The 12,863-nt window shown below is 62.0% G+C and overlaps 2 protein-coding genes across 4 annotated transcripts in view; one reads left to right on the forward strand and one right to left on the reverse strand.

Moving 5' to 3' along the window:
• Positions 1 to 1,067: 1,067 nt before the first annotated feature.
• On the forward strand, positions 1,068 to 6,934 carry ANKRD9 (ankyrin repeat domain 9). Of its 3 annotated transcripts, none has more exons than XM_060156737.1 (3): positions 1,068 to 1,258; positions 2,225 to 2,299; positions 2,870 to 6,934. In XM_060156737.1, the coding sequence occupies exon 3, from the start codon at positions 2,917 to 2,919 to the stop codon at positions 3,859 to 3,861; it is 945 nt and encodes a 314-aa protein (XP_060012720.1). In that variant the 5' UTR covers positions 1,068 to 1,258; positions 2,225 to 2,299; positions 2,870 to 2,916; the 3' UTR covers positions 3,862 to 6,934. The 3 variants fall into 3 exon arrangements, with proteins under 3 accessions (XP_060012720.1, XP_060012800.1, XP_060012886.1); XM_060156817.1 differs by having other exon boundaries at positions 2,225 to 2,277; XM_060156903.1 differs by lacking the exon at positions 2,225 to 2,299.
• An 855-nt stretch (positions 6,935 to 7,789) lies between these two features.
• TECPR2 (tectonin beta-propeller repeat containing 2) overlaps positions 7,790 to 12,863 on the reverse strand; it is a 98,251-nt gene continuing 93,177 nt past the window's right edge. Inside the window, exons 18-20 of the mRNA XM_060155857.1 lie at positions 12,386 to 12,527; positions 11,874 to 12,023; positions 7,790 to 11,534 (exon numbers count right to left, since the gene is read on the reverse strand). Coding sequence (XP_060011840.1) covers positions 11,383 to 11,534; positions 11,874 to 12,023; positions 12,386 to 12,527 — 444 coding nt within the window. The 3' untranslated portion in view covers positions 7,790 to 11,382. The remainder of the gene's footprint in view (positions 11,535 to 11,873; positions 12,024 to 12,385; positions 12,528 to 12,863) is intronic.

Consider the following 12,863-nt stretch of genomic DNA (forward strand, 5'->3'; position numbering starts at 1 on the left):
GCCCAGTGTTCCCTGTACCCCCCCACCCCCGGCCCATGATCGTTTTCTGTAAATCTGGTGGTGATCATGGACCCCCTGAGAGGTATGGTAGGGCCTGCAGGGCCATGTTGCACTGAGGTGGGTGGCATTTTGGGTGGGGGTATCTGGTGGCTCTCCGGCACGTGTGTGCTCCACACTTTGGCCCCCTTGTGGAGAGGCTGGGGTGGTCAGGGCCCCATCCACCACAAATGTCTGAAGGAAAGAAAGGGAAGCGCCCAGCTTCCCTTTTAGCTTCTCCTCACTTGGAGGTCACCTCCCAGTGAGCCCCGATTTCCTGGCCGGTGAATTAGGAGTCATAATTCCCACGGCTACCGGTTGCGAAAATGAATTGAAATCAAGTATGTTTAGCACAGAGACTGGTACACACTAGGCCCTCATAAATGGCTGTCTGCATCCGTTCATCCATTCGTACCCTGGGAAAGTCAGCATGGAGCAGGGGCTCGAGACGCCCCGACCCTCCCGGGCAGAAAGCGGCCAGGGCCCTTAGGGGTGACAGTTCCTACGCCCCGACCCCTCCACGTACAGTCCCAGAAAACAGTCCCGGAGGAGGTCATCCCCAAGGTCACAGAGGGTCAGCGTAAAGGGGATGTGGAATACGACTCGTGGGGTGCCGAAGACAGTCACGCTCGGCGGAGCCGGAGCGCCTAAGTGCGCGCCCAGTCTCCCACTGAGCCGGGGCACAGCAGGCGGGGCCCAGGGGCCCTTCCCGGCGCGGGTCTCCCGTCGCCGGGAGCTCGAAACCCGGAGCCTTTTCTCGCCGGCCACTCGGGTTTCCGGGAGCCCCGCCCCGTTCACTCCCCATCCCGGCCCCGCCCCCCGCGCGCCCTCAAGTTTCTCCCAACTTTTCCGCGGGTCCCCCTGGGCGCCCCGCCCGCCGACCGGTGACGTAACAATGGTGCAGCGCGGCGGCCAATGGGTGGTGGCGGGGGCCGGCAGCGCGGGCCAATGGCGGCGGCGGGCGGCCCCGCGGTCCTGCCCGGCCGGGGCCGCACTGCGCCGCCCGCCGCTCGCCCGCCCGCCGCCGGCGCCGGCACCGCCGCCCAGCGGTCTGGCCGCGGCGGCTCAGAGCGCGGCTGCGGCGGGCGCGGGCGCCGGCGGCACCCTCCCGTCCGTCTGTCCTGGGAGCTTCGCCTGCGCGCCGACCCGCGGGGGGCCAGCAAGCTTTCCGGCCCGCAGCGGGGGCGGGGACGCCAGGCCAGCGGCCCCTCCGACCCCCACGGTGAGTCCCCCTTCCTCGGCCGGCTCGGCGTGTAGCCGCCGCCCCCCTCATCCCCCCCAGACACACGCGCACGCAGGTGCAGCCCTCGCTGCGCCGGCCACCGGCCCGCAGACACTCTGGCCTCGACCCGCGACCCGCGGCCACCCGGGGTCCGGCCGTGCCGCCCGTAGGGGACGGGGAGAAACTGGCGGGCGGCCCTGGGCGCGCGGCCTTGCCCTCGGTGGCCCAACCCCCCATTCACTGAGCCGCGACCGTGACTCGCTGCCCGGTGACGTGGGGCGGCTCAACTTTACGTAACCTGCCCCGCTCCCAGTGTCCACACAGGGTGCACCCGGGGCGCGGAGACCCAGGCGTGGTGCTCCAGTTACGGTGTCCCCAAAAGGGTGCTGTGGCTCCAGCCCCCAACCCCTGTGCCCGTCTCTGTAACTTAGTTACCCAGTGTGTGTGGACGCAGCTTATCCGCTGACCCAGGTCCCTTGTGCCCAAGGGCTTACCCCTGAGAAAACGCAGTGGGGAGCTTGGGCCAGGGCCAGGGGTTGGAGGTCAGGGCTCAGGTTGGCGCAGGGGGCTCAGAGGGCAAGGTTAGGGCTCAATCTGGGTTCCCTGTGGGTTGGGGGTCCCCCCACTTCTGGAATGAGCCCGATATAGGAGTTAGGAGATCTGGGTTCCAGGCCTGTCTCTACCATGACTTGCCGACTGACCTTGGACAAGTTTGTCCCTTACTGGAAAATGGGATGACAGTACCTGCTTCTTCTAGTCATTGGGAAGACTCAGGGAACTAGCAGACCTGGAGGGGATTTACAGACTGTGAAGAGTGTACACGCCAGTTTCTAGGTTGATTTCATCCTCTTGCCTCCTCCCAGGAGCTAGGGGCGGTGACATCCAGTAAACACCATGTTTGGGTGGAAGGCTAGAGGCCCCCACTTCCTGCTATGGCTCACAGACTGCCTTCCCTCTTTCTTACAGATGAGGAAGCTGAGGCTCAGGCAACAGTAATACACCCACCTACACAGAACTAGGTAATCGCGGTGCGCTAGCCAGGTAGGTCTGAGTCTAGAGCTCTGACCCTGCCTGGCCTGGGGTAGGGCCCTCGACCGCAGTCGGGGGTCAGATGACAGAGTCAAGGTTAGGTGGGGCTGGGGATAGGGAGCTTGGGCTACAGAAAAGATTTGCCTCAGCTTGAGATGTGGGATGCAGCTTTCCTAGTCCCCTACCTGGCTTTCCCCTTGATTGGAGTTGGATGCAGCTCTCACAGGTGGGAGCAGGAACTCTTCCAGTGGGTCCCTGGGCTGGACGGGGTGTGGGGTTTCGGTGTGGCCTTGACGGTAGCTGGGGCTGTGAGGGCAGGGACAGGGAAGGGCATCTTTAGCAGAGGTACCGGAGAACAAGACAGTTTTGGGGAGGGCGACCAGGCGCAGCTAGATCAAGGATGTGGGAGGTGGTTCAGGGCCTGGGAGAGAAGGGAAGCTGTGAGGAGTGACTGGGAGGGCCGGTCGGAGGCTGGGGGCAGGTACGAGAGAGGGCCGGACAGGTGGGGCTGTGTGAAGATTGGACGGGAGACCCCTCTCCGCCCGGAACTTCAACCCTCACCGCGCTTCCCTCTGCCCGCAGGTGGTCGGCCCCAGGCCCATGCCGTGAGACCGGGAGGCGCCGCCAGCATGCCGTGGGACACGCGGCGACCTGGGGGCGGCGCGAACGGCGGGCCCGAGGGCGCGGGCGCAGCGCGCTCGCGGGCGCAGAAGCAGTGTCGCAAGTCGTCGTTCGCTTTCTACCAGGCCGTTCGCGACCTGCTGCCCGTGTGGCTGCTGGAGGACATGCGCGCTAGCGAGGCCTTCCACTGGGACGAGCGCGGGCGCGCCGCCGCCTACTCGCCGTCGGAGGCGCTGCTCTACGCCCTCGTGCACGACCACCAGGCGTATGCGCACTACCTGCTGGCCACGTTCCCGCGGTGCGCGCTCGCGCCGCCCAGCGCCGGCTTCCGCTGCTGCGCGGCGCCCGGGCCGCACGTGGCGCTGGCCGTGCGCTACAACCGTGTGGGCATCCTGCGCCGCATTCTGCGCACCGTGCGCGACTTCCCGGCCGAGGAGCGCGCGCGCCTGCTCGACCGGCGAGGCTGTAGCCGCGTGGAGGGCGGCGGCACGTCGCTGCACGTGGCCTGCGAGCTGGCGCGCCCCGAGTGCCTCTTCCTGCTGCTCGGCCACGGCGCCTCGCCCGGCCTGCGCGACGGCGGCGGCCTCACGCCGCTCGAGCTGCTGCTGCGTCAGCTGGGCCGTGATGCCGGGGCCGCCCCCGCTGTCGGGGCGCCAGCGCCCGGGGAGCCGCGCCAGCGCCGCCTGCTGCTGCTTGACTTACTGGCGCTGTACACGCCGGCGGACGCAGCCGGCCCGGCCCGCCGCGAGCTGCTGGGCGACCGGCCGCGCTGGCAGCGGCTGCTGGGCGAGGACAAGTTCCAGTGGCTGGCGGGCCTGGCGCCACCCTCGCTCTTCGCGCGCGCCATGCAGGTGCTTGTCACCGCCATCTCGCCCGGCCGCTTCCCCGAGGCCCTGGACGAGCTGCCGCTGCCGCCCTTCCTACAGCCACTGGACCTCACGGGCAAGGGCTAGACCGCGGGGGCACCCCGTGTGCTGGATTTTTGGAGAATACTATTTTTCAGAGCGTTGTACCCGGCACTTTACATATATTGTTCTCTGGACAGCAGAATCTCTGCTTTGTCTGTAGCGTGCTTTGGGGGCTGGGCCAGGACGGGCAGGCGGACCCGGAGCTGCAGGTCTTCTGGATCAGGCCGTGCTCAGCTCCCCACCTCCCTGCGTGGACGGAGCTGGGCTATGGGGTCAGGCGACGCCTGAGAGCCGGGCCCTGCCCTCAGCTCGCTACCCAGACCCTGAGGAGCGGCCTCCCATCTTGATTTAGAGCCTCTGGGAAGGTGTCCCAAAGGGAGAGACAGCTGAGCTGGGCAGGTGCAGGGGGGTGGACTGACGTGTCCAGGCAGGGGGACGGCGGGTGCAAAGGCCTGGAGGCTGAGGGAACCGCCCGTGGGCGCTGGGTGGAGGTTCTCTGCCCCGTCAGCAGGTGGGGCCTCGACCACTCCCCTGTGGGGCTGGGCCTCAGGTCCCCAGGTGTGGAGGGCAGGACCCAGGCTGTGTCTCCTGTTTGCCCCCGTCCCGTACTGGCCACCTGCCTCCTCCTCGGCTGTCACTGGGACCGCGCCCTCCCCAAAGAAGCCCAGGCCTGGACTTGTCGCAGTCGCCCCATTGGCTCTCTCTGGCGACTAGCAGGTACCTAATCCTGGGGCTCCTGACGGGGGTGGCTGCGTCATCCCGTGGGTGGGCCCTCCAGCCTCAGCCAGTAGACCTGGTTTCCGCAGGAAGGCTTTGAAGATGGAGACTGGTTGACCCTTCAGGACAGAGGGACCCTGGCCGAGAAGCTGGGTCCGTGCCCCGAGGAGCCGTGGGATCAGGGATGGCCAGGCTGTCCTGCCCGGGAATTCTGCTGGGCCGTGAAATTCAACCCGCGCCGGCATGGGCTGGAGGGCCACGATGTTCTGCCAGGAGCAGAGGGCTAACGATCTGCCCGATGAACAGTGACTGCCTGGCTGGGGGCACCCACTGCCCACCCTGCCCCCTGTGTCCCCGAGGGGGGCATGCCTGGGGGCCGAAGGGGCTTTGGGTGGTGGTGGCAGAGTCCAGGGTGATGGGCCGTCAGAGGGGGGCTGTGGAAGGGACCTGGGCAGCGGGAAGCTCTGCCAGGGGGCCTGGTTCTGGTCTGCACCTGCCACCCACTCTGAGGGTGACCTTGGAGAAACCCCTGCCTTGGGCTTCAGTGTCCCCAGCTGCTTACAAAGGGGCTTTGGAGCATCTCCAAGCTCCCTACCTGCCCTGGCAAGGATGTGACCCCCGTTGCTGGGAAGCGTGGGGTGGGTGGGCACACAGCCCTGGTGGGGAGGAGGGGGGGATGGAGGGGTGTACGGCCCGGTGCTGATCCTAGATTCTGGGTGGCAGCGAGGGCTTCTCCCCTCCTGCTGTGTGTCCTGGCCCAGTTAAACAGCCTTTCTGAACCTTGACACTTGGGGGCAGTGGATACTAGCATCTCTAGCTTAAAACTTGGGACATCAGGAGTCCCCTGGTTCTTAACCGGGGATGCGTTGCTGGGGGAGGGTGCATTCCTTTGGAGGAGGTGGAAAGGGCAGACCAGAGCAGCAGGTCTCCGTGGCTTCTGGGCTCTGGGCTTAGGGAGATGTTGGGAACTCTTGGTGCCCTCGTGCCCAAGCAGCTTCTGCCTGGAAAGAACCTGGGCACCCGATGGGGGACCTGGGCATGCGGACTTCCCCTCATGTCTCCCAGGTCCCAGCTCTGTCCTCTGTGGGGTCAGCCCTCCTGGCCCAAGGCCCAGGGCTAGGCCCCCATCTGCTTCCCTGCTAGACATACAGCTGCCCCTTTGGTGATGAACTCCTTTGAGCCCCCTGGGCTGGGGATGGGGTGATGCAAGGTTGGGGGGGCTCCCTGGCGGGGACCCCACAGAACCCATTGTCCGGGGAGCAGGAGGCAGCCCCTGGGCTGGTCCTGGCACGCAGGGCAGGATCCGGGCAGGAGTTGTTGTGGGCACCACAGCAGGGGGCCCAGCCCCGGAGCACAGCTCATAGCTTGGAGGGGTGCAGGGCAGGACGGCAGCGGGGGGCGTCAGCCCCGGGTGTCCTGGCCGCGGCCGGGTGGGACAGGGAGCCACGGGGAAGGCTGAGGAAGCCCTGTGGCAGCAGAGCGGGGCCTGAGTCCCACTGGGGACCCCTGGCCCAGGGCACCCCAGGCGTCCGTGGGAGCAGAGAACCCAGGGCAACAGTGCAGGGCGAGAAGCCTCAGGGTTATCTGGCCGCTGCTGCCGGCCGAGTGAGGGCGGGCAGGCGGGCCTCAGCACTGGCCTTATCGCTCCCCTGGGCCCTCCAGCACCCCGTCACCACGTCGCCCTGGCGATGAGCAGGGAGGCCTGGGGAGGGCGAGTCCGCCAGGAGACTCAGCTCTTGGCTGCTGGCAGGCGGCCTTGATGGCTCCTCAAAGGCAGTGGCTCTGCCTGGGACAAGGCCCACGTGTCTGGGGCAAAGCGCCTTGGTTCGTTTGTTCACTTCCTTCATTCCATGAACCTTGTCTAAGGAAAGCCCCACTCCTGCCAGTACTGCCCCTGCCATGCCCACCCAGGGGCCCAGTGAACTTCCAACTCCGGAGAGCTCGGGGGCCAGAATTCCTGCACCCCAGACACCTGTCGGGGAGGACAGAGAAGGCTGGGCCACTCGTCCCCAAGGTACTGTGACCCTGTGCCTGGAGCCCAAAAGGGACACACAGCCCTGTGACGGCCTGTGGCCACAAGGCCCCTGCTCTGCCCCCACTTTGGCCGTGTTGTGTGCTAACTTACCCCACTACCTCGATATTCTCACTGATTTCCTTTCCTGTCAATTTCTTCAACTTTAAAATACTGTATTGAGAGCAGTTTCCTAAGTTACCTGAAATCCTGTTCAGAACAAGGGTGCTTCCTGAAGTCGGGATGGAGGGGAAACAGGCACGGTTGGGGAAGGCTTCTGCTCCAGAAGTGTGTGGATGTGAAGCAGCCCTGCTCCACGGTGACTGGTTTTTTGTCCTGCTACAGTTTAAAATTGAGGCATACTTGACATAATAAATGCACAGACTTTAAGTGTGTGGTTTGAGGGGTCATAACCAATGTCAACACACGTGTAACCATCCCAACCAAGGCAGAGGTTGAAGATAAGAGATTTCTATCCTCAGTGATTTTTTTTTTTTTTTTGCGGTACGCAGGCCTCTCACTGCTGTGGCCTCTCCCGCTGCGGAGCACAGGCTCCGGACGCGCAGGCTGAGTGGCCATGGCTCACGGGCCCAGCCGCTCCGCGGCATGTGGGATCCTCCCGGACCGGGGCACGAACCCACGTCCCCTGCATCGGCAGGCGGACTCTCAACCACTGTGCCACCAGGGAAGCCCCTCAGGGATTTTTTTTTTTTTAAGCCACACCGTGCGGCTTGCGGGATCTTAGTTCCCCGACCAGGGACTGAATCCGGGGCCCAGGCAGTGAAAGCGAGGAGTCCTAACCGCTGGACCGCCAGGGAATTCCCACATCTTCAGTGACTTTTATACAGAATTTCTGCTGATAGAATGCATGCTCATGGTAGAACGCTCGGATTGTGCAGAGAAATCCAGGGCAGGATGTGGCAGGGGCCCCTCCATGCAGCTCCCAGGTAAAGAGGCTGCCCGCCTGCCTGGCGGCATCCCACCACCCAACCACTGCTACTAGCATTTGGTGTATTTTCTTCTGTTTTTCTCTATGCACATATATACATATGTTCAATTTTTTTCTATGCATACTTTTTCACATGACATCAGATCAAATCTAGTATTTAAAAACTTACTGTAGAGTAAGCATTTCCGTTCACTGTAAAACATTGTGTAAATACGATTTTGGGAAGCCTCTGGTGTTTACTCTGTGATATCTGATTCAGCTGGCGCTGATACGACAGAGCTGACGTTAGAGAGAACTGAGGCTTTAAAATGTGAACTTTATTTCTTTTTGGAATAAATAACACATTTACATGGCTCAAATTCAAAAGATACAAAAAGGTGCACACTACAGGGGACCACCATGACCAGCTGCTTGGGTAGTGTCTTTCTGCCCCTCCTCTGCGCCCTGGAATTACGAAAAAGATTTCAAACCCACCAAAAGTTAGCAGAGTACACCGTGTCCACTGGCATCATCTACCTCTCCCTGTAGGTATGATCGCCTACAAACTCACGTGATCATTACCACGCCCGAGAGACTTAACGCTGCTATGATGAAACTGCATGACAGACTGCTCAGAACGTACATCCCCCGGGAAGACACGTGCTTTCTAACATCTGCATATTGTTTCATGAGAGGAATGCTCCCGAATGTCAGTTGTTTTTAGTGTTTCACAATTACAAACGATGCTGCGCCGTATGTTTAACCCTGACTTAGGATTTGTTCTTGAGGACAGGCTTCCAGAAGTAGGAGTTCCGGGACTTGAGGGTTTTAAGGCTGCTGCTGGACCCAGTGGCTTTCCCAGAAGGGCCGTGCCAACGGGGGCTCCCCGCTTGCTCCATGTGCACGCCTGCCCTGGGTGTGCACTAAGCAGTGCCCTTTCATCTCCTTTGTCCATACGTGTGTCTTCGGTGTTCCTCCGACTTGTTGCAACTATTTCCCCTTCTAGTTTTATGCGGGGTTTTTAATTCACGGCATCTTTATATGTTGAAGAAATCAAATCTATATAGTATTTTCCTCTGACTTTTCCCACTACTTTTGAGTCTAGAAAGTGCTTGCCATCCAGAAATCAGACAGTTTTTTGCCCCCTAGTTTTAAGACTCTTTAATCCACTTAATGTTTGTCTGAATGGTTAAGTAGCGGGCCGCATCAGTTAACTGTGAAGTCACTGTCCCGTCCTCTCACCTGCGTGCCGCCTTCACCTTGTTAACCCCCCGTGGACCTCGCTGGGCTGCCCGACGTCACTGGCCCTTCCATCCACATCCCACTTCGTTTGCTGGCCCCTGTCATCGCTCCTGGCAATCCTCATCTGTTTCTTCTCAAGACAGTGAGGTGGCATCAGACAGTACAGGTCTGGAGTCCCACCGAGCTGGGCTCCAATCCCAGCGCTCCTTGTGATGACTTAAGCAAGTTACTTCGCCTCTCTGAGTCTCACTGGGGCTAATGGTATTGACCTCTCAGGGCCCTACTGAGGACGTGAAGCTGCACGCGTGAGACCCTCACAGCATATCTGGCACAGGCAAGGGGGGGGTGTCTGTGGGTATGAACATTATTTTATGGGTTCTTCTCTGCCTACCCCCAACAAAGAAAATCCCAGTGGGGATTTTGACAAATTGAGTGAAAGCCATAAATGCCTTTGGAAAGGACTGGTGTCTTTCTTTGCACAATGGCTGTGGTCTTCCATCAGGAATGTCAACTGCCTCCCCAATTTGGGCTCTCTTGGAAGTCTTCAGTAGAGCTTGGCCAGCTCTCGACCGAGTCTGACATTTCTTGTTCAGGCTGTTTCCCGGCACGTGACGCATCCCGCTGCTGTCGTGAACGTGATCTTTTTTCCATGTGCTGGTTTCCACTAGGGCACTTCTGGTGTCTGGTTTTGTGTCCTGGATGAAGACCCAGGCCCAGGGTCTCGAGCCCCCAGAGCCTGCCCACAGTGGCCCTGTGCTCTGCCTCAGGGTACAGTGTCCTCCCCAGGGCCACCTCTGCAGTGGCACTCCCCCAGGACAGCCCCCGGGCAAACTGGTCACGAAATGACGTCTGCCCACACCCTCCTGGCCGTGGGGCTGGGCTGGCGACACCAGCAGCAGATTCTTTGCAGCACCAGTGGGAACAGCCTTCCTGAGTGCCCACTCAGGGCACCTTCTCACCACTCAGACATCAGACTCGACTAGGCTTGGAAAAGTCTAGTTTATTGCACTGTCTCAAAGCACAACTTAAAAAAAAAAAAAGAAAAAAAAAGAAAACTGTACAAAGCACTGAGGCTACAAGTAGTTTAAAAGTATCAAACTAACTAGACTGGGTTAATTGCACTAAAGTCCCGTGGGTTCAGGAGAGCTCTGCCATCTGAGGAGCCCGGCAAAAGGCACAACATACGCAGAAGAGGAGCCTCAGCCGCCTGCGCTCCCTCTGCTGTCACCAGACTTCTGAAAAAACGCATTCTATAAAAGTGAAGTAGTAAGTAAGGTCTGGGATTTCAGCATCTTGTCCTCATTTAGACCTGGAAAACCTCCATCCTCATGGCTAGCTGGGTCCTGTCAGAGAACAAATCTTATCGCTCTTCACCTGTGGCCTGGGGGCTCCCGGACACACCTGCTTAGTAGAAAACAGGCATTGAGTAACTGGGCCCCGGGCCAAGGGCAGGCTAAAAAAAGCAGCCAGGCTGGAGTCCTTCCGTGGGGCTGCCTCCAAGAGGGAGGGGTGGCGGGCTCAGGGCGGATGCCTGGCTGGGCTGCAGAGTCCTACAGCTCAGATGCCAGCGACAAGGGTAGGCACTGCAGGCCGAGCCCATGGACCGAAGTCTGACGTGGCCACAGCAGGCCCCAGTTTCAACCTCGCTGGGCACCCACCCAGATGCCCGCTGACAATGTCTGGCTGCCACTCGCAGCCAGCAGGCAGGTCCCGTGGCTGCCCCACACATCGAGGACACGCAGGGCGGTGTCCAGCCTCTGAAGCTGCAGCCGAGAACAGTGCAGGCTCAGGATAAACCGGGGGAAGGAGTCGAAGGCCTTCCCCTGGTTTCAGAAAATACATTTCTCTTCTAAATTTGTAAGATCTGATTTCAAGTGAGGTATCTCATGTAGGTTTGTAATACAACAAACAAAAAAGGCAAGAATTAGTAGATTCATCCTCTGAAGGTGCTTCTGGTTTTCACGACGTCACCAGCAGCAGGGCTGAGTGTCACCCTACGACATTCCTATGTCACTACCATGGCTAAGGTTCCCACGTCCCACCACACCTGCCTCGGATACACACGCACACTTCCGTATTCCGGGTCACCCACTGGCCTTTACTGTTCTGCTGGAGGCGAGCCCGGCCCCCTGGGAGCGGGCGGGGAGGGTGTGTGTGGCGTGTGCATGTCGCTATGCGTGTGTCCTCGTCCTGGCACAGCTGGCTTCCCATCTGGTGTGGCCAGCAGGGAATGGGCGCTGGGGCCTGCGTCTCAGAGAGGAGGTGGGGGGACCCTGTGGTGGAGACGAAGCCATCCCAGGAACACATTCGGCGGATGGACGGCACTGACCTTGGGCTCCACGGGCCCGGGAGCGGTCAGCGAGGGGAAGGTGACCACAGCAGACGGCGGTACCACAGTGCATGCGACTGGAGCAGCCGCCGTCCCACCTGGGGACGGCCTCAGCGGGAGTCAGAGGCCCTGCTGCTGCAGCAACGGCTCCGCACCTCTCGGCCAAGGCTGTGGGTTCTGGAATGAGACGGAAACAAATACGGAGGAAAGCAAGAGCGGAGCGTCCCACCTGGCTAGACGTGCCCGACAAGAGCGGGCGAGGCACGTCCAAGGGCAAGCGACTCAAAACCGCCCGTGTCCGCCACACGGGTCTCGGTGGCCTCCCTGCCGAGAGCTCCTTCAGATGACCTCCCACTCGTCGTCCAGGTCCTCGGGGTGGGGGGCGGTGGCCTGGCTGCTCGGGGCGCCGTGGGAGTGGCTGAAAGTCCTAGTCAGCCGCTGCAGGAGGGAGCCGGCGGGGCCCACTGCCCACAGCTCGTCTGACAAGGTCACTGCAGGGACAAGAGCCAGCCGCACGCCCGTTACTCCCCAGCCCGGCTCCACGTCTGCACGCGCGCTGCCTAGCGGTGGGGCCCCGGGCACGCCCCGACCGGCACCTCGGCTTCCCTGGCCTTCAAGGGAGCGGCCCGGCGTCCCGTCCTCTTCCCGGGAGACCCTGGCAGAGTCCGGGTGCTGTGTGGCCCCCGGCAGGTGTGACCCTGGGATGGGCTCCCGTGTGGGTGAACCAGCCCTGTGGGAGCAGCACCGCCCCAGCCCCCGGCCAGAGCCCCACCCCACGGCCGGAGCCCCACCGACGCCATCCACGGGAGCGCCAGCGCCCTGGCACCTGCCTGTGAAACACGTCACGTGCCCGGGAATCTTCTTCCAGTAGTCTCCGGCAGGGTTTCTGTCGGTGACGCCGTACCGTCGGGCGAGATCCCCGTTGGGGCAGCGGGCCCACACGGTCCTGGCGCTCAGGGCCAGCTGGCAGGCTTGCAACCCTGCAGTCAAACGGAGCGTCTGTCTGCCCTCAGCCCCGGCCGCGGAAGGGACGGACCGACCCTCCCCGCAAGCCTGCTCTCCCCCTGGCTGGGCACCGAGTGGGAGCCCAGGGAAAGGACGCCCTGTCTGCAGGGCCGGCAAGGCTGCAAGAGCCCAAGACCCGAGGACCAGAGCCCAGGCGGTCCGGAAACGGTCATCCGACAAGGAACCCCAAGGACACGGGGCTGGCGCTCTGCTTGTGGGGTGCCCACGCTGGGGAACACTGAGGTAGACGCTTGCTGTCACCTGCCTCAGCAGAGCCTCAGAAACAAACCAGGCCCCAGTGTGGCCCCAGTGGCCACCGCCCACCCAGCGCCTCTACCTGGCACGTGCTCCCAGTCGGTCCCCACCGGCATCTCCTCGGTGATCCCAACTCGGACGTGCACGTTCCACCTGCTGTCCAGGGCCCACAGCATCTGGTCGCTGGGGCTGGAGTGGACGCTGACCAGGGCGACCCCGGCGGGCTGGAAGCAGGAAGGGCCTTTCCTCAGGGAAGGAGGTGGGCGCACATGATTGGGGAGGGCAGTTCCCGCACAGCCCAGGGCAGCCCGGCACGGCAGGAGCGGCGGGCAAAGGGGTGGGGGGACCAGGCCTGTCCCCAGAGCACAGCCTCACAGGGATAGAAACGCCCCTAAGTCCCAGACTGAGGGACCTCCCACCAAGCAGGGAGCCCCAACTCTTCAGTGCTGCATGTCCTGGGGAACAAAGATAGGCCAGGTGACAGGAGAAGGAAAGGACATGGGGAGACCTGCGGGATGCCGGGCCAGGAGGGGCGGGCTGCGTTAACGGGCAGCGACAGA

This window comes from Lagenorhynchus albirostris, chromosome 1 (genome assembly GCF_949774975.1).
Source record: "Lagenorhynchus albirostris chromosome 1, mLagAlb1.1, whole genome shotgun sequence".
Classification (NCBI taxonomy): Eukaryota; Metazoa; Chordata; class Mammalia; order Artiodactyla; family Delphinidae; genus Lagenorhynchus; species Lagenorhynchus albirostris.